This window comes from Labeo rohita, chromosome 21 (assembly GCF_022985175.1).
Source record: "Labeo rohita strain BAU-BD-2019 chromosome 21, IGBB_LRoh.1.0, whole genome shotgun sequence".
Lineage (NCBI taxonomy): Eukaryota > Metazoa > Chordata > Actinopteri > Cypriniformes > Cyprinidae > Labeo > Labeo rohita.
Genome location: NC_066889.1, coordinates 18,518,137 through 18,538,965, shown reverse-complemented (window position 1 = coordinate 18,538,965; position 20,829 = coordinate 18,518,137). Strand labels below are relative to the sequence as shown.

Sequence of the window (20,829 nt, the reverse complement as noted above, 5' to 3'; positions counted from 1 at the left end):
AAAAGAACAAAAAAAATAAAATTAAACTAAAATAAAACAAATAAAATAAAATAAAACAAACAAAACTAAATAAACTAAACTAAAAACTAAACTAACAACTAAAACAAAACACTAAACTAAACTAAAAAAAAACAAAACAAGACAAAACAAAAAAAATAAAATAAAATAAATCTAGACTAAATTAAAATAAAAAACAAACTAAATTAAAATAAAAAAAACAGCTACAACTAAAAACTAAACAAGAAAGACAAAAATAAATAAATAAATAAATAAAAACTAAAATAAATAAAACCCAAAATAATCAAACCAAACTAAATAAAATAAAACTAAACCAAAAAAACTAAACTAAAAACAACAAAAAACTAAATTAAATTAAAACTAAAACTAAATTAAAACTAATTACAATAAACCGACAACAAATCAAACAAATAAAACAAACAAAACTAAATAAAACAAAAGCTAAACTAAACCAAAAAACTAAAGTAAAAAAACAAAACAAGAACAACAAAAACAAGAACGACAAAAAAATAAATAAATAAATAAATAAAACTAATAAAACTAAATAAACAAAAAATAACTAAACTAAATAAAACTAAACTACATTAAAATAAAATAAAGCAAAAACGAAATTAAATATAAAACTAAACTAAATTAAATTAAACTAAAAAAAAAAAAACTAACAATAAGATAAAACTAAAAAAAAAAAGCAACATAAAATAAGTAACAAAAGTCTTGCAATGCAATTATATGCAATTACCTCTACTGAAACTCTTAAATGGTGAGTTCCCAAATTTTCAATCAGCTTTGTATTGTTACAATGACAGTAGTATAAGTAAATGAATAATTATTATGTATTATTATGTATTACTATGTATTGTAATGTATTATTTTTTTCTCGTTACCTGCACAAAAATATCCTCGCTCAAAGATAGCCTGATCAAGCCTAACTTTTTTCACCACAGCCCTTTATCCCCATTAGTGTAGTACCCATTTAAAAAAAAAAAAATTAAACAAACAAATGAATAAATAAATAAACAAATATCCTTTTTAAACCTTATTTAAAATCCCATATTGGCAGTGGTGATTTACCCCTTTAAATCAAATGTAGCGTCTATAATGCAAGTTGGACATCATATTTTATCATAGAGCAAAAGTAAAGGTGAAGGAAATTAGTCAACCTAAAAACTTTCATACATCCTAAGATGGCTTAGAATATACAAAATAGAGACGTATGGACTATTTCATGCTGCTTTTTGGTCCTTCAGAACTTGAGAGCCTGATCACTAAACAAACAAAAAAAGATTCTTGTATTTCACAGAAAAATAAAAATAGCACAAGTTTGTAACAACACAGGGCTGAGTAAATAAAGAAAAAAAAAATCTACATTTCTGGCTGAACTCTTCCTTTAAAATGTCAAATGATGGGAAAAACAGAGCATGTGCAAAAACCACATCACTCATTATCTGCAAAAGCACATGCCAAAGAGGGCAAGTAAGAAAAAAAGAGGAAGATGAGATGGAAAGGGAGTGAATGCTGCAGGTGTGCGTACCGGGGATGAGCGCGGTAGTGATTATAATGTCAACATCCAAACACTGCTTGGCAAACAGCTTCATTTCTGCCTCGATGAACTCCTTGGACATCTCCTTAGCGTATCCGCCCTGGCCTTCTCCCGACTCCTTCACATCCACCTCCAGAGGCTCGGCACCCAGGGACTTAAACTGCTCCAGTGCAGCCGCTCTGAAAGAACAGGACAAGGCTCCGTGACTAATGCAACACTGCCACCGAGAGGAAGTTTGCTGGAACTGACGCTAAAAGAATCAGTCAAGCAAATAAAGTTTCAAGTTTTGTATTCCAAAGCACAGAAAAGACGTAAATTCTAAGTAAATACACCAAACTTGGCTCATGCTGTAAAATCAGAGTCATTAAATCAGTTAAAATGAAGTTTTTTTTGTAAATGTGTACATTTCAAACCACAGGATCGAGGCAGGATTTGCAGTGACGTCACAGTTGTCTTGCACAAGAGCTTTTTATTTATGTTCTTGTTTTTGGAAAAGCGAAAAACAAACATTTTCAGATAAAACAAACATCATAAATCTAAACTAGAGTGGAACGATGACTCAAAACTCGGATTTATAAATACTGACAAGAATTGGAACTAAAAAAAAAGCGCATCGGTCAGATCTAAAAAAAAAAAAAAAAAAAAACATTTAGCTGCAAGTGACAATCATTAGGGTTAATAACTGGAAAAAATAACAAATGCTATAATTCACATTTGCCAAAAAAAAAAAAAAAAAGTTGTGGTGGTAAACTATGAGCACACAGCAACATAGCTCTGAGAACGTTATAGCGCCCCCTAGCACCACAAATTGACTACTGACATATGTAATCAGACTGCCCTGCTGTCCCTAAGTCAGAAAAAAACTGGAAACTTGATTTGAGACATTAAAAAGGAAAAGAAAAATTAAAGTGTTGTAAAATCATATTTATTATAACATTACCTACATCTACATATGTACACTGTCGTTCAAAAGTCTGGAGTTAGTAAAAAAGTAAAAAATTTATGTTTTTATGCTCAAAGCTACATTTATGATCAAGAATACAGAAAAAAAACGACAATATTGTGAAATATTATTTTAATGTAAAATAACCATTTTCTATGTAAATATATTTGAAAATATAATTTATTTCTGTGATAAAAAAGCTGAATTTTCAGCATCATTACTCATTCAGAAATCATTCTAATATTCTGATTTATTATTAATGTTGGAAACCGTTGTGCTGCTTGTGATATTTTATTGTGATATTTTGTTGGAACCTGTGATATTTGTCAGCATTCTTTAAATAAAGAAAAAAAGTTCAAAAGAAAAGATTTATTTAAAATAGAAATCTTTTGTAACAAACTACTTTTTTGAAAATTAATACTTTTATTTAGCAAGTATGTGTTAAATTGATAAAAAGTGATAGCAAAGACTTTCACTGCTACAAAATATTTCTAGTTTGAATAAATGCTATTCTTTTTACCTTTTTATTCAAAGAACCTTGGTGGGAAAAAAAAAAAAAAAAACACAGGTTCCAAAAAAAAATAAAAATAAAAAATTAAGCAGCAATACTGTTGCCAACACTGATGATAAAAGTAATAAATCAGCATATTTGAAAGATTAAATCTGAAGGATCATGTGACACTGAAGACTGGAGCAATGGCTGAGGAAAAATCAGCTTTGCATCACATAAATAAATATTTTGATATTCAGCCTTAATGAGCATAAGAGACTTACTGATCCTGAAGATTTTTTTTTGTTTGTTTTTGCATGAAATATTAAAAATACACACATATTATTATTAATATTACTATGAACTATTATACTATTACTAATTTAACTGACTATAATTACAACTTAAAATAATTTATTTAAATATTTTAAAATCTGTTAAAAAGCTATTCCTGTCATGGTAACGCTGAATTTTCAGCAGCCATTACTTCAGTGTCACATGATTCTTTAGAAATCATTCTAATATGTTAATTTAATGCTCAAAAAATATTTCATTTTATTATCAGTGTTGAAAACAGTTGTGTTGCTTAATATTTTTATGGAAATCATGACACATAGTTTTAGGATTTTTATAAAGAATAAAGTTCAAAACAGTCTTTACTGTCATATTTAACGCTATCCCTGACAAGGTTTTTGAAAAAAGTTGCCAGCCCCCCAAATATTTTTAAATGAATATCTAAACATACAATACATGAAAATAAAGAACAGACCCTCAATTTTTAAACAAACAAAAAAAATGTTTTATTCTAGCTCCAAGCATTCATTTTTTAAATTAACACTTGAAGGTTTTATTAAAAGAAATAAACTTTTTAAAAACAAAAAAAAACGTGAGAAAGTAGCATTTTTATCAAATACTACATTTGGATCATATTTAGTAGATATCATATTTAGAACTAATAATATCTTCTCCTTTTTTTCATATGCATGTGCTAACATACGAGATCACTCGTTTCTGCGTCTTCCTGGTTTGTATTTTTGACCGGCACAGTCTAGACCAGCGGTGGCAAACGTTGGTCCTGGAGAGCTGCAGCCCTGCATAGTTTTGCTTCAACCCTAATCAAACACACCTGAACAAGCTAATCAAGGTCTGAAGGGTTACTAGAAAGCAACAGGTAGGTGAGTTTCAATTAGGGTTGGAGCTGAACTCTGCAGGGCTGCGGCTCTCCAGGACCGGAGTTCACCACCCCTGCTCTAGACTCATTCAGGAGTTGAGTAATAGCGCCCCCTAGTGTATAACAGTGAAAACACGGAAAATTCTGTGTTTGAAGGGGAAGTTTTGTCTCATGAATAATCGAAAAGTCTTTGTTTGATGAGTTAATCAATGTACTTAGTTACTTTAAGTTGTATGACTTTTTACCTGGTGTCAAATCCCCTGACAATGGCACCCATAGCACGGGCAGAGCCAGCAGCGGCCAACCCAGCCACTCCACCTCCAATGATCAACACCTGCCAATAAGAACAGTCTTTTTAGAATTCAAACTCTAAAATAAACAGAAAAATCTAATTTGGGAACAGTGCTAATATCTTCATCCAAGACCTAATGTGAGAAGTTTACAGCAATGAATCAAGCAAACTCAAATAAAAAAAGTAAAAAAAAAAAAAACACACTCTGGACGTGTATGCGGTTATGCCAAAGCATACCTTAGCAGGTGGAACCTTCCCTGCAGCTGTGATCTGACCGGTAAAGAAACGGCCAAAGTTGTTGGCTGCCAGGACCACGGCTTTATAACTGCCAAGAAAAACAGACGCACATCGGTTACAGTTGCTGATGAGGCAGGAATCAAGACACTTTATGCTGGCCACAAATCTCATATTTGTTGACACAATTGCATTCAAGATTTCAGTAAAAAGGTCACAGCAGATTGGCCTGTGAAGTCTGACTATTTGTCTAGTATTTCCCACCAAAATAAATAAATAAATAAATAAATAAATACATTAAAAAAAAAAAAAAAACATGAAATAAAATAAAAAAAAAATAACAACAAAAAATAAAAAAACAATTGCAAAACAATAATACAAAACAAAATAAAAAAAAACAAAGACAACAACAAAATATAAAAAAACAATTGCAAAACAATAATACAAAACAAAATTAAAAAAAAAAAACAAAAAAGACAACAATACAACTCAGAACTAAAACCTAACAAAATAAAAAAATAAAATGACAAAAAAAAAGTAATTGAACAAAAAAAAAAAAAATTATAAAAAACATTAATAAACTAAAAACTAAAAACAAAAAAAAAAAAAACAATAAAAAATAAATAAATAAATAAAATAAAACAAAACAAAAACAACAACAAAAAATTAAAGACTACATAAAAAACTAAACTAAACAAAAATCTAACCTAAACAAACCAAAAACTAAAGTAAAAAAAAACACAAAATAAAGTACAATAAACAAAACAATAGAAAAACAATAAAACAAAATAAACAAATTAATAAAATAAACAAAAAATAAAAATAAAAGTAAAACAAAACATGAATTAATAAACTAAAATAAAACAAAATTGAATAAAACAACAAAAAAGTAAAAAAATAAATAAATAAAAAATTTAAAATTAAATAAAAATAAATAAATAAATAAAACATTGCCTTTAATGCTATGTATTGTAATTAAAATCTCAGTGTAAACAGATAAAACGTAATGAAATAAACACTCAAATGTGTATTTTGAATATTTCCACTAGTCTGAAAAAAGGCATGTTACAGAATCAAAATTGTCCAAAAATCTTAAAATTGACCAGTACAAAAACAATGGTTTTTGCCTAAAAGAACTGGCCTTACCCAGCAATGTTGGCCATGGAGCTGAGGGCGTCATATCCCTGAGCAATAGTAACACGGGGCACCTGATCCATGGCCAGGACAGTGGCTTTGCGCTGGGACAATTGGTCCATGAGCTCAGGGTTCTGAGCAGGATAGATGAAACTGACAAGGGTGGCTCCTTCACTCATGAGTTCAGCCTCATGAACTCCCAGAGCAGAGTTCAACATGGGGGCACGCACCTGTGGTAAACGGGAAATGAACGTTGATGAAGACTAAGCTAAGAGAACGTAAAAATGAATTCAAGGAGAAGTCCACTTCCAAAACAAATATTCACATATAATGTACTCACCCCCTTGTCATCTAAGATGTTCATGTCTTTCTTTCTTCAGTCGTAAAGAAATTATGTTTTTTGAGGAAAACGTTTCAGGATTTTTCTCCATATAATGGACTGCTATGGTGCCACGTAAACTTCCAAAATGCAGTTTAAATGCGGCTTCAAACGATCCAAAATGTGGTTATAAACGATCCCAGCCAAGGAAGAAGGGTCTTATCTAGTGAAACGATTGGTTATTTTCATTAAAAAAAAGATACAATTTAAATACTTTTTAATCTCAAACACTCGTCTTTCCTTGCTCTCCCTGAACTCTGTGTATTCTGACTTAAGACAGTAAGGGTATGTCGAAAAACACCCATCCTATTTTCTCCTTCAAAATCATCCTACATCGCTGCAGAAGTACCAAACCAGTCTTTGCAAAGTGAACATGCAAAGATCAAACACCCTTAACAAAAAAGGTAAAACAGCGATATAGGACGATTTCGAAGTTAAGGAAGAACATGAGATGGAAGTTTCTCGACACACCCTAACTGTCATAAACCAGACCAAAACAGTCCAGGGAAAGTAAGACAAGATGAGCGTTTGGCATTAAAAAGTATATGAATTGTATTATTTTTATTAAAATAACCGATCGTTACACTAGATAAGACCCTTCTTTCTCGGCTGGGATCATTTGAAGCTGCATTTAAACTGCATTTTGGAAGTTCAAAGTCTGGGCACCATATCAGTACATTATATGGAGAAAAATGGTGAAATGTTTTCCTCAAAAAACTATTTCTTTACGACTGAAGAAAGAAAGACATGAACATCTTGGATGACAAGGGGGTGAGTAAACCATTTGTAAATTGTTATTCTGCAAGTGGACTTTTCCTTTAATCTATTTAACAGTACCTTAAGCAGAACATCAGACGCAAAGACATCTTTGACATCCCTGATGGAGGCTCCTGCCTTGGTGTACATGTCATCGGAGAACTTCGCTGATTCTCCAGCGCCAGACTCCACCACAACATTAAAGCCCTGCTTGATGAGAGCTTCCACACCGGCGGGAGAGATGGCCACTCGACGCTCATTCTGAAAGATCTCCTTAGGAACGCCGACAGTCAGCTGTTTGTACGGAATGCCTACAGGAAGTAACAGGGAGTTACAGAATCAACCAGAGCATGGAGAGGAACATATTACACAGTGTACAAAGAAAAAGGTACTTCTTGTACTGTGTAATGTTAAATATGTTAATTATTTTTAGAGAGATCATACAAAATTTAGTGCTGACCTGAATAAGATATTTCACATCATGTAATCCACAAGAGAAAATAATAGTTGACCCTGTTCAAAAGTTTACATACACTTGATTCTTAATACCGTGTTTTTAGCTGCTTTTTTGTGACTTTTTGAATTTGAAGATCAGTAAATTTAACTGATTTTGCCTTTGCGGAAACATGTATCTTCTGTAGCGTCTGAAGAGCAGTACTAAATGAAAAATAAAGAGATATTTAGGCAAAATAAGAAAAATGTACATATCTTCATTCTGTTCAAAAGTTTTCACCCCGGCTCTTAATTCATTTTTCCTTCTGAAGCATCAGTGAGCATTTGAACCTTCTGTAATAGTTGCATATCAGTTGTCCTCAGTGTGAAAAGATTGATCTCAAATTCATACAATCATTGTTGGAAAGGGTTCAAATACACAAAAATGCTGAAAAACCAAAGAATTTGTGGGACCTGAAGGATTTCTCTGAACAACAGCAGGCAGTTTAGGACAAACAAGGGGCTCATAAGCACCAACAATAAGCTGTGGATCATTCAGGTAACAACACAGTATTAAAAATCAAATGCATGTAAACTTTGAACAGGCTCATTTTTACAAATTCAGCTATTATTTTCCCTTGTGGACTATATGTAAACATCTTTTATGTAAAATATCTTATTCATGTCAGTACTAAATAAAAATAAATAACATGCATTTTGTATGGTCCTGCTTATTTTGGTCAAATAATTAACATTTATGTACATTTTTGACCTCAACTGTATATGACTAAAGCCTCATGATCAGTTTAGAGTACCACAGAAACAAAGCGAAGTGTGAAAAGCTGATCTTAGGCTTCTCTCATGATTTCTAACAGTGCAGACTCCATTTTGAACCCAAGAAGAGGTCAAAGAGAAAAGCAGTACAATAAAGATAAGAGTCAGACTAACAACTGGTGAAGAGGTTCATTAAGACCAATGGGTGGTTTCAAAGAAATGCGCAAACCGTTAAACCTTTGTAATGGACTGTAGGTCCATGACATCCCTCTAAGACTTGTGGCATTTTTACAGTAAGGCAAGACCTTGTGACTTCGCAACAGGTCAAATTACAGTATTAAAGCTATAAAACAGAGCATGCCTGGGTTTTAGGATGTGTAATAAAGTTGAATTTTTATGCACAGCTTTATTTTATGTGATATGCTCTGATGTGAATATGCATCGAGAAGTCATCCAAGTCAAGTTCTGCTACTGGTAGCAGGAGGTCACTTGTGGAAAATTCCACCACAGGCCTGAACTATAGATAACAACAACATAAGCTCACTTGAATTGTAGACTTGAGCTGCCTGGAGGCTGTTAAACTGGGCCACGGACAGCAAAGACAATTCAGAAAGTATTCGGAGACTTCAGCCATGTCTAAAATATGTATGAATGCTATACCATTAGATATCGAACAAGCAGCCAAGTAGCATTTCCTGATAATTTACTCCCATGTCACCCAAGATGTCCATGCCTTTCTTTCTTCTATCAAAAAGAAATTATGTTTTTTGAGGAAAACACTCCAGGATTTTTCTCCATAATGTCAACTTCAATGGGGATCATCAGGTTGAAGGTCCAAATTACAGTTTCAATGCAGCTTCAAAGAGCTCTACACGATCCCAGCCGAGAAATAATGGTGTTAGGGCTGTCGCGGTGAAGGAATTTACCTTGAGGTAATTTTGAGTGGCTCAATAGAGCGATAACAGCGCCATTTATATACTGTATAATCTGTGTGTATGCGTTACGATGTAAGCAGGTCATATTCAGAAACTAATGAAACAAAACTAAAACTAAACTAAATCGCGTTGAAACAGGAAGAAAAGTAAACAGAACAGAATGACAAAATAACTGTCTATATAACAAAACATTAACCTGACAATAAAATCATTAGGCTGTTGTTAGCTTATATATAAATAACAGTCAGTGCTCCTTGATTATGACTGGACAAGAGACTTTTTCTTTTGATATTTCACCTGCGCGTTCTAGATGGGCTGTCAGTCAGAGCGGATTCGTTGGGGACTGCATTGAGTCTTTAAACGGTTCATTCAACCGCACGTTCAAAAATGCTGATTCATTCAAAGAGAGACTGAAATCATTTTAGCTTTGAGCGCCACTTTTAAAGGCTCAGTTGACCAGCAGAGCGTCGATTCTAAGACAGAGATTTGGCTTTCCTTGGACATACCAACCTATTTTCACAAATATACAGTACATGCCAGAAGGACAGACGCGAGTAATCGCAAGCGATCAGTCGATCTCTCTCTCATTCGCTGTCGGTTTAGGGAAATCTACTGAACCTCTGTACAAATCAGCATGGTACACATTATGTTATTATTACTAACTTATTTAATATTCGGTACACACGCACAAAGTGTAAAACGAGAAAGGTATAACCTTACGAAAACATAAAACACAAATGTTGCGGTTGCTGCGGTTATGCTCCTCAATATCGCGATATTGCGGTTATCGCGACATCCATGGGTGTCGGAAGCAAAAATGTGGATGGGTCCTCCCCCCCCAAAAATGCCCAAAATCATGCTTCTGCCTTTTCACATCATAAAGGCATTTGTTTTCAATAAAAAATAAAAATGAAGGAAATAATCGAAAAGTTTCAATAAAGTATCAGGTAGGGCTAGGTGTATCTGAGCAGCAGACATGCTCAGATGCTTTAGGCCCTGATCACACCGAACGCGTTTTTGCAGTGAGAGGTGCCTTTTTTTTAAACTGTTTTCTATTGGCAGTGAGCGTTATGAGCACTGTTTATGCACCCCGCGGGCCTCATGTTTTAACCGCCTGCTGCGCCTCACGTTTTTGCAACGCGAAGTTGAAAAAAAAGCAACTCTGAGCGAAAAAGCACCCGACGTCATTGTGGCTTTTTTCATTGTCCAATCGAATTAATAGAGAGGCGGGCCTTCCACTGTGGTGACGAAAGTTTTACCGTTGCCTAAAAAGTCCAGAGACTGCAGTGATGGAAGAAAAACTTTTGGTGTCTATCGCAGGTTACCTGGAGCTGTTTTTTTTAAGGTTTTTGCTGATATGACAGTTTACTAAACAGATAAAAACCAAAGATTTTAGAGCACTCACGCTATAATCCTTTGATTAGATTGACAGGATGGCTGATTTGATGGTTGCCTAGCAACATAAAAAAAAAAAAAAAACTCACTGCTCTTTTTTTTTTTTTTTTTAAAAGTCACCAAAAAAAGCCTTGCGTTTTCAGACCTAAAAAACGCGTTTGGTGTGATCGGGGCCTTTCTTTGCTGTGTTTCGGGAGTGAAGCAGGCGCGAATTACTAGTGAAAACACAAAATAGAGTTTAATTAACAGTGGTGTAGTGCAGGGTATACCCAAGTATACTCCGTATACCAACTTCTTTATTAGTCGGCTTTGCGTAGCCTATACGCAGTAAAGACAGCGATGCGCCCGCGCCCAAAATATGTTTGATGATTGCGCCTGATGTGCCCGTGCCTGCTCCGTCCACTCCTCCACCCCAGATGCTGCCTGTTCATACACGTCAGCATACAGCTTATTCTGTTAGCGCATTCGTCATGTGGAATGGATATGACTTATGGCGCTCTAAAAAGTGCACACTGCGCAGACATATTTGCTGAATTAAAGACGGTAAAAGTGGGTGGGTCCGATATCATTGGTCTTTAAAAGTGGGTGTCCTGTCCCACCCACATTCAATGGTTCCAACGCCAACAATGTCATTTTCTAAAAAAAATAAGTTCATATACTTTTTAACCACAAATGCTTGTCTTGCACTGCTTTAATTCACGCATTATGCAGTCACATGCAGTCAAAAGGTAAAACAACGTCAAACAACTTTGAAGTTGGAGGAGAAAATGAGTGTTTTGCCCTACTCTACCTTTTTGAACCAAAGTACACAGACGAAGAACTAACCGTGCATGACATTTCCAACGTGATCACATAATGCATTACATAAGTCTTGGATGCCGAGCTAGTGCAAGATGACCATTTGTGGTAAAAAGTATATACATTTTTATTTTTTTAGAAAATGACCAATTGTTTCGCTAGATAAGACCCTTATTTCTTAACTGGGATCATGTTGAGCCCTTTGAAGCTGCACTGAAACTGGAATTTGGACCTTTAACCCATTGACTCCCATTGAAGTCCACTATATGGAGAAAAATCCTGGAATGTTTTCCTCAAAAACCTTCATTTCTTTTCGACTGAAGAAAGAAAGACATGAACATCTTGACGACATGGGGTAAGTAAATTATTTATTTATTATTAATTATTAGTAAAATACTATACATTTAAATAAAATAAGACTACTTTAGACATTCTACTACGTATAAGTAACTAACTACATGTCAACTACCAGTCATTAAAGTATTAGTAGACTATCTGCTTAGTATCTGCTAACTTTTAGATTATCTTAACAGACATTGTACGTACCATAATCAAATGTCAACTTGTTCTACTAATCTAACTCAACTTTCTCAAATTAATAAGCTAGTTAGCATGTGGTTCCAAAGTTACTTATAGTTAATGGAATGTCTAAAGTTGACTATTAAAATAATGTGTAACTAAAAAAAACAATACTTTAACTCATTAAATTGATCAAAACTGATAGTAAAGACATTTACAATGTTACAAAAGACTTCTATTTCAAATAACTTTCTGTTTCTGTTTTGAACTTTCTGTTTAACAAAGAATCTCTAAAACAATAAAATAACTTTTGAAGGATCATGTGACACTTAAGACTGGAGTAATGCACGCTGGAAATTTATCTTTGCATCACAGGAATAAATTACATGTTAAAACATGTTAAAACAGTTATTTTAAATTGTACTACTAGCTCACCATATTACTGTTTTTACTGTATTTTTGATCAAATAAAATGACAACAATGAAATATCTGAGGCCCACAAACCTCTTAAAACCACACTGACTGCAAACAGTCACCATAGACATGTGTTTCTTTTCCCAGCAGGCATTCTCCTGCACAAGCTGTGCAACAGTCCTGATTCCTCAGCTGACACAGTGCCAGAAATAACCTGCCTCAGCTGTCATTACCATTCTTCCCCCTCTTAAAAACAGGTCTGCCATTAATGGCAAGTCTCCAACACAGGTTGTATCCAAGCAGCCAGTATGCTACACAGGTCACTTACAGTACACTCATTCATATCCTAAGACCTTCAATGCAGGTAATAGTGGCAGAACAAGCAGGGGAGGAACACAGTGACCTTGAGGGTCACTGCACATGGACTGCTAATATTAGTAGAAGAGTAGAAAGAAGTTTCATCTGCATTTGTTATACTTTAAAACAAAATCTACTGAGGTAAAACAAATTATGTTTATACATAAGCATACTCAAGGACTTTCAATGTATACTAAGAAAAAAAAACATATCAAACATGATTTAATGTCCTCAACCACCTCAAGCTGCCCAGTTACTAAAATCGAATGCCTGAAACTGAATATATTATACAGTAGTCAACATTTAAAGTGGATCAGAAAAGTTCATCAAAGTTGTCCTAAGACAAGAACGGGTATTGTTTTAGTTTTAGGACAACTTTAATGAAAGGTTTTGATCTACTTCAAATGTTGACTCTTGTATAACAACTGAATAACACTGTTACCTGGACTAGCGAGGCGAGAGAGGGCTTGATGGGTCCTGAGGAACCGCACACATGGTGTCTTCACTGTCCGGACACTCTTAGCACAGGCCAGCCCGGAGAACAGCGGGCTGGAACAGCTGGTGGCTACCACGCGCAGAAGACTCGCCATCGGGGACACAAGGAGGAGCTGTGCAGTCGAAACGACCCTCCTCCTACATGTGAGTGAGAGAGATAAAGAAAGAAAAAAAAGTGAGCCGGCTGACCTATCCCACAATGCTCTACTCTACTGCGCAGATGTTTACCCACCTCCAAGGTGACACACATATGCTCACATTTCACACAAGTGGGTGACCGTTAACAGGCCTTTAAGACAGTATGTTGAGGGACATTCATAGAGCAAATATCAATGCAATTTGCAAAGGAATTAATACTTTTATTCAAAAAATATGCATTGATCAAAAGTTATTGTAAAGACGTCATAAGAGACATCGATTTTAATGTTTTTTTTCAATTTTCTATCAAAGAAGCTTAAAAAAAAAAAAAGTGTCACAAGGTGCATTTCTATTACAGATTTGTGCAAAACGTTTGCAGTATATTTCATAAATTTTGATTTAAATACGATTGCGAAATGACAGTGTTTCCATTAAACAATGTTATGCGACTAAAACTTAATTTTTTCCTCTCACAATAAGTCATGTCGACCGATGTTGGTAGGTTTATGTATATCACAGCCACCGACCGCACTAGTTATTATTGTTAATAATTATTGAATAACACATCAACAGCTGTGTTTCCATTACCCTTCAAAATGCACAAATGAAAACTCCTAATTAAAAACATACTTAATGGAAATGCGTCAATTGCGCAACAACGCCCATATATCGCAAAAAGTTTTTCCGCTTGCATGAGGTGGTTTTTCAGGCTATTTGAAAAAGGAATATTTTGCAAAACTGCTAAGGAAATGCCTTTTTCACATTTATAGGTCACCTTGCGTAAACAGTGAGCGAATTCTAACTTCCGATTGGATGCTGTTCTGTTCCGGTCTCCACAGGAATCCATTTTCGGAAAATTTCGCAAAACTGCAAAGTGTTTTTTCGCCTTTACAGTTCACGCCATCACTGCGCAATAGTTTATTACATTAATAATATATCACAAAAGTTTTGCGCAAATCAGTAATGGAAACACACACTTCGCAAAACTCCCATATATCGCAAAAAAGTATATTACGCTTACATGAGGTGTTTTTTTAGGCAGTTCGAAAAAGGAATACTTTGCAAAACTCAAGCGAAAACTGTTCTTTCACATTTACAGCTCACACTGTCATTTCACAATAGCTTTATCGACATTAATAATATATTACAAAAGTTTTGCGCAAATCTGTAATGGAAACACACATTTTGCAAAAACTCCCATATATCGCAAAAAAGTTTTTACGCTCGCATGAGGTGGTTTTTCAGGCTATTTGAAAAGGGAAATATTTTGCAAAACTGCTAAGGAAACGTCTTTTTCACATTTATAGGTCACCTTGCGTAAACAATGAGCACCACCATTACAAATTCTAACTTCCGATTGGATGCTTTTCTGTTCCGGTCTGCGTGGCCAACGTCGGCAGCTTCGATATTATTCGACAAATGATAGTCATTGCGACATTGCAAAGTGATAGTGCTATGGAGCCATGTGCTTTTCAGGCTTTATTTTGCACCCTAGTGACTATTTAAATATTTTGTTTTTACTTCATTATTTTTTTTCCTCTCTCTCCAAAATCTCTCCAGTTTCTAAAGAACTTAATGGTTCTTTTCAATCTATTTGTAGCAACACAAAACAGATCAATTAATCCGCAGGGTGAAACAGTCAAGGTCACACTAAGGCAAACGCTGAAATGTGTAGAAGTGTATGTGTTTAGGTAAAGGCTATTGCATATGAAGGTGATAAGGGTTTTTCTGGGTGGGCCAGTGCAGGTCATACAGTAGCAGAAGGCCTTATACAGCAGGTCATTTATTGTCTACAACACCATAAACACTGTCTGCGACAGTCGGCTCCAGAATATGCAAAATACATGAAAAGAAAAATGAGGAAAGTAAAAAAATATATATATTACTTAGATAAAAATAACTTTAGTAGGCACAAATACAGTACAAAAATGCAGCCAGAAACTAAAAATCACTAGTTTGAGACCAATACCGTCTTTTTGATCAACTTAAAAACATTTTAAAGAATTTTATTTTTTAAATACTGAATATTATTTTATTAAAACATTCTAAACATCATAATGACATTGTACGATTTCAATTATTAAACACTGACAATGAGGTCAATTTTAAAGAGTGACATTTTTGACAAAAGCTTTTTCAAACATATCGAAAAGGTCTTACAACAAAATGTGTGGACGGAACTCAAAGTGTAGTGTATTCATGGAACGTGCCAGTAAAACACAGTTTCCACTTATACACCAGTAGACGTCTGTGTAATTTTCCTTTTTTAGGGATGCATCCCACACATGAAAGCACTGCAGTGGTTATGCATTTATGAGGGCGTGAGAAACAATTAAATCACCGATTTAAATAAGCATGTGCAGACAGACTCTATTGGATTACTGTGCCAACTACAATCTAATTCCAGCACCACGTCAGCGGACGAGAAAAGTGACAAGTCTCTATTAGATTTGGGGCAACCTACAATGACTTTACACGGTTTAGAAACTTAAAACTTATTATATGATAAAGGAGGGGAACCTATTAGTATCAAAATAACGGTGCTCGTCCTTGTGTCGACCCTAGAGTTTGTTATTGGGCAATGCAAAAGTCATTCATTCAAACAGCTCAACGGCACAAGGTACGCAGAATTTCCGCATAAACGTATTAGCATATTTTCATTCATATAACACGGTTCAAGCACACCAGTACGACTAATTAAAATCTGTTTTACACCACAACATCAAATGCTTGAGCTCGCATGGCTTATTTTCGGAAGAGCAATGCGGCTTTGGGATCGACGAGCCAACAGAAGGCGGGCACAAGAGCTCATTTCCCCTTCATTTCTATTCGTAACACATTAGCTTGATAGCTAAACAGAAACAATCACTGCAGACTGTCGTTTGCATGTCAAGATCAAAGCCGTGTATTTCCTAATGCATTTCAATCGATGAAATGACAAGGTGGTAAAAATCGATAATGAAGGATTGAAATTCTCACCGAGTCGAGACAGAGCATCAATGAGCGACCTTTGAATGCGGGGACGCACAGCTTACAGCCGCCACCCGGAAGCACTCGAGTTCACCTCTATCGGCGCCGCTTCTGTGGTTTCATTTGACTGTCGATCAACGTATGTAAATGAGTCATGTGCTGTAGGCGTTTTTAACGAGATTTAGACATTAGTTTATCTTTTGAATGACATAAATAAGTCAAATTTAGGAAATAAAATTATTTCTAAAAGAACATTTAACGATTTTTTTTTTATTTTTTATTGCAGAACTTGTAAAGAAATGTACAAGAAAAGAGAAACCAGATAAAAAAGTTTGTCAAGACAAACTTTAAGTTGGCTTGAGAAAGCTGGAACAGAAAGTTTTAAAAAGTTTGAAAAGCTTATAAAGTTTAAAAAGTTTAAGAAGTTTTAAAAAGTTTTAGATAGATAGACAGTAAGAAGATAGATAGATAGATAGATAGAATGTTATTAGCATGTTATTAACATGATTAACATGTGACTAGCAATGATGTTATAATGATTAGCAAGGAACTAGCATGTTGTTAGCATGCTTATAGGATTATTAGCAAGTTACTAGCATTTTACTAGCATGGTGCTAACATAATTAGCAAGTTACTAGAATGTTGTTAGCATGATTAGCAAGTTACTAGCAAGATTAGCAAGTTAGTAGCATGTTGCTAGCATGATTGTAGAATGATTAGCATGTCGTTAGCATGATTAGCAAGTTACTAGCATGTTACTAGCATGATTAGCAAGTTACTAGCATGTTTGTAGCATGTTTCTAGCATGACTAGCAAGTTACTAGAATGTTGTTAGCATGATTTACAAGTTACTAGCATTTTTCTAGCATGGTGCTAACATAAGTAGCAAGCTACTTGCATGTTGTTAGCATGATTAGCAAGTTACTAGCATGATTAGCAAGTTGTTAGCATGTTTCTAGCAAGATTAGCAAGTTGGTAGCATGTTTCTAGCAAGATTAGCAAGTTAGTAGCATGTTGCTAGCATGATTGTAGAATGATTAGCATGTCGTTAGCATGTTACTAGCATGATTAGCAAGTTACTAGAATGTTTCTAGCATGGTTAGTAAGTTGCTAGCATGTTACTAGCATGATTAGCAAGTTACTAGCATGTTTGTAGCATGTTTCTAACATGACTAGCAAGTTACTAGCATGTTGTTAGCATGATTAACAAGTTACTAGCATTTTTCTAGCATGGTGCTAACATAAGTAGCAAGCTACTTGCATGTTGTTAGCATGATTAGCAAGTTACTAGCATGATTAGCAAGTTGCTAGCATGTTTCTAGCAAGATTAGCAAGTTGGTAGCATGTTTCTAGCAAGATTAGCAAGTTAGTAGCATGTTGCTAGCATGATTGTAGAATGATTAGCATGTCGTTAGCATGTTACTAGCATGATTAGCAAGTTACTAGAATGTTTCTAGCATGGTTAGTAAGTTGCTAGCATGTTTCTAGCAAGATTACCACGTTAGTAGCATGTTGCTAGCATGATTGTAGAATGATTAGCATGTCGTTAGCATGATTATCAAGTTACTAGCTTGTTACTAGCATGATTATCAAGTTACTAGCATGTTTGTAGCACATTTCTAGCATGACTAGCATGTTACTAGCATGTTGTTAGCATTATGAACAAGTTACTAGCATTTCTATAGCATGGTGCTAACATAAGTAGCAAGCTACTTGCATGTTGTTAGCATGATTAGCAAATTACTAGCATGATTAGCAAGTTGCTAACATGTTTCTAGCATGATTAGCAAGTTGCTAGCATGTTTCTAGCAAGATTAGCAAGTTAGTAGCATGTTGCTAGCATGATTGTAGAATGATTAACATGTCGTTAGCATGTTACTAGCATGATTAGCAAGTTACTAGCATGTTGCTAGCATGTTTCTAGCATGACTAGAAGTTACTAGCTTGTTGTTAGGATGATTAGCAAGTTACTAGCATGTTTCTAGCATGATTAGCAAATTGCTAGCATGTTTCTAGCAAGATTAGCAGGTTAGTAGCATGTTGCTAGCATGATTGTAGAATGATTAACATGTCGTTAGCATGTTACTAGCATGATTAGCAAGTTACTAGCATGTTTCTTGCATGATTAGCAAGTTACTAGCATGATTCTGGTTGCTAGGCATAGACAGATAGATAGATGAGTTTGAATGAGTTTGAATGGATTAGAAATACAGTACATAGAAGGGAAGTTTGATTGAGTCTCAAGGGATTCTGGGAGTTCTGACAGTTGGAATTTGAAAAGTGCTGTTCATTTGAACATTCCGTCAATGTACGTCTATGGGATTTTTCCCAATTTTAATCGTCAATTTTAGGAAAACCGTAAGTCCGATCAGTTAGAAAAGACATAGCAACTAACTTCAGATCAGTCTGAAGATCTGGACTGAGTTTGGAGTTTGTAGAGTTAAAGCTCTAGGACGAATTAGTGTCGACAGATTTAGTCTCAGAAGAAAATAGCATATCAGTAAGCTGGCTTTCTCAAGCCAACTTAATTAGACATTGATAATTCCTACAAGGAACAATCATAGAGAAAAAGACAGAAAAGTTATATTCTGGATTTGCGTACATTAAATTATGGTACTATCCATACAGAAAAGAAAAGTATAAAAAAAAAAAAAATAAATTACCTTCTTTTAGAAAAATTGTCATAATGCAACAAGAATTTGGCACTCTTTTTGTTACTTGTGAGTCTAAGAGATGAAATGAGAGAATCAAGTTCAGCAAGAAAAAGGGGAAAAGACAGAGGACATTTAGGCCATTGTTGCTTATGACTGAAGAATTTTGCATTCAATATAAGAAAATTAACCAGATATTCAACAGATAATAGTTTTGGATTTTCATAATAAAAAATAACATCTTTGAGGACGAAGGTATGGGTCACATTTGTAAGGCTAAAAACATAGGTGCTTAAATCAACCCATAATTTGTTGATTACACCACAATCAAAAAATAAATGGGCAGCTGTTTTCAAAACCACAAAACGAGCAAGACTCATCAATATCGGAATATTTAGAAATAGACAAATTAACTGGATAAATTTTTTGAAGAGTTTTATAATGAATCTCCTTATTAGATAAACCAAATTTACTTGGCAAAAGCTAGGCCTTTCTCCAATTAATATTTGTTATAAAAGAGCCCCAGTAGAATTTCCCTCTTGGAGTAATCTTTCTCTTTGTCTTAAATATTTTGCAAATATGTCTGTTATTGCATTTCCGGTCTAAAATATTGATACCACCCAAACATAAAGCTGGATAAACACTATTGCCTTTACTGAATTTAAGGTGATTTCTAATTAACTGGGTTAAGCCAACTGGGATAGCTCTCATCAAGGTAGTATATTCCTTTGGTGGGACTGGAAAGTTATGGAGATTCAGAAATTGTTCATAAGTTAAAATATTACCACAATCATCAAATACAGAAAGAATACAATTCAAGTTGTTACTGAACCATCTAAGGGAAAAAAAGAGACTTATTTCTAACAGTAATATCGGCATTATTCCTAAAAATAGTACTTTGTGAGGGGAGAAACCATGGACAAAACACAATTTCCATGACAGAAGACATTGCTGATGGAAGTTAGATAAAGAAATGGGTCACTTGCCAGGCAAAAAATTACACTTTAGTAAAAAAAGATAAGAATTGTGTTGCTTTTGGTTTATGGGAGATTAAAAACTGGGATAAACTTTGTTGTAATGGGAGTTTGTGCCATGGTTATTGTTTGTAACAAATTAAAACGTTATCTCATTCAAACATGTGTTTGAACGAGACAATCTCGTTTATTCATTTATGCATTTATGATCGTGGTGACCAGTTTTTATTGTAGTAACTATTACTGCAGTAAGTGGTATATTGACTGAACCCATGGTAAATATTTGCGGAGATGAACCATTTAACAATTAAAGTGTTGAACAGTGAGAGATAACAGTCCCAGCTGTGAACCAGAATAAACCCAGGTTTATTTTTGTAGGTACACACAAATTTAATTGCAATATACACTACCAGTCAAAAGTTTTTGCACTGTTAGATTTTTTATGTTTTTTTAAAGAAATCTCTTCTGCTCACCAAGCCTGCATTTATTTGATCCAAAATACTACAAAAGCAGTAAAATATTTTACATATTTATATAGTTAAGTTTATAGTTATAGTATAGTTTATATAGTTATTTAAAATAACTGCTTTCTATTTGAATATATTTTAAAATGTAATTTATTCTTGTGATCAAAACAAAATTTTCAGCATCGTTATTCGTCTTCAGTGTCGTATGATTCGCTGTTTAAGAAACATTTATTATTATTAGCAATATTTAAAATAGTTTTTTTTACTTTTTTAAGGGTTCTTTGATGAATAGAAAGATCCAAAGATCAGATTTCATTTAAAATGAAAAGATTTTGTAACATTATACACATTACACAGTAATATACCAATTATCGAATTATATAAATTAATACTTTTATTTAGAAAGAATGCTTTAGATTGATCAAAAGTGATAATAAAGACATTTATGCTATGCAAGATTTCTTCTGAACTTTCTATTCATCAAAGAAACCTGAAAAATTCTACTGAATTTCTGAAGGATCATGTGACTGGAGTAATGATGCTAAAAATTCA

General features: G+C 34.2%; 1 protein-coding gene across 1 annotated transcript in view; it reads right to left on the bottom strand.

Annotated features, from left to right (window-relative positions):
- Positions 1-16,305, bottom strand: part of nnt (nicotinamide nucleotide transhydrogenase) — a 56,204-nt gene extending 39,899 nt beyond the window's left edge. The window contains exons 1-7 of the mRNA XM_051092814.1: positions 16,195-16,305; positions 13,025-13,215; positions 7,039-7,268; positions 5,835-6,052; positions 4,692-4,779; positions 4,408-4,496; positions 1,550-1,737 (exon numbers count right to left, since the gene is read on the bottom strand). Coding sequence (XP_050948771.1) covers positions 1,550-1,737; positions 4,408-4,496; positions 4,692-4,779; positions 5,835-6,052; positions 7,039-7,268; positions 13,025-13,172 — 961 coding nt within the window. The 5' untranslated portion in view covers positions 13,173-13,215; positions 16,195-16,305. The remainder of the gene's footprint in view (positions 1-1,549; positions 1,738-4,407; positions 4,497-4,691; positions 4,780-5,834; positions 6,053-7,038; positions 7,269-13,024; positions 13,216-16,194) is intronic.
- Between the last annotated feature and the right edge of the window lie 4,524 nt (positions 16,306-20,829).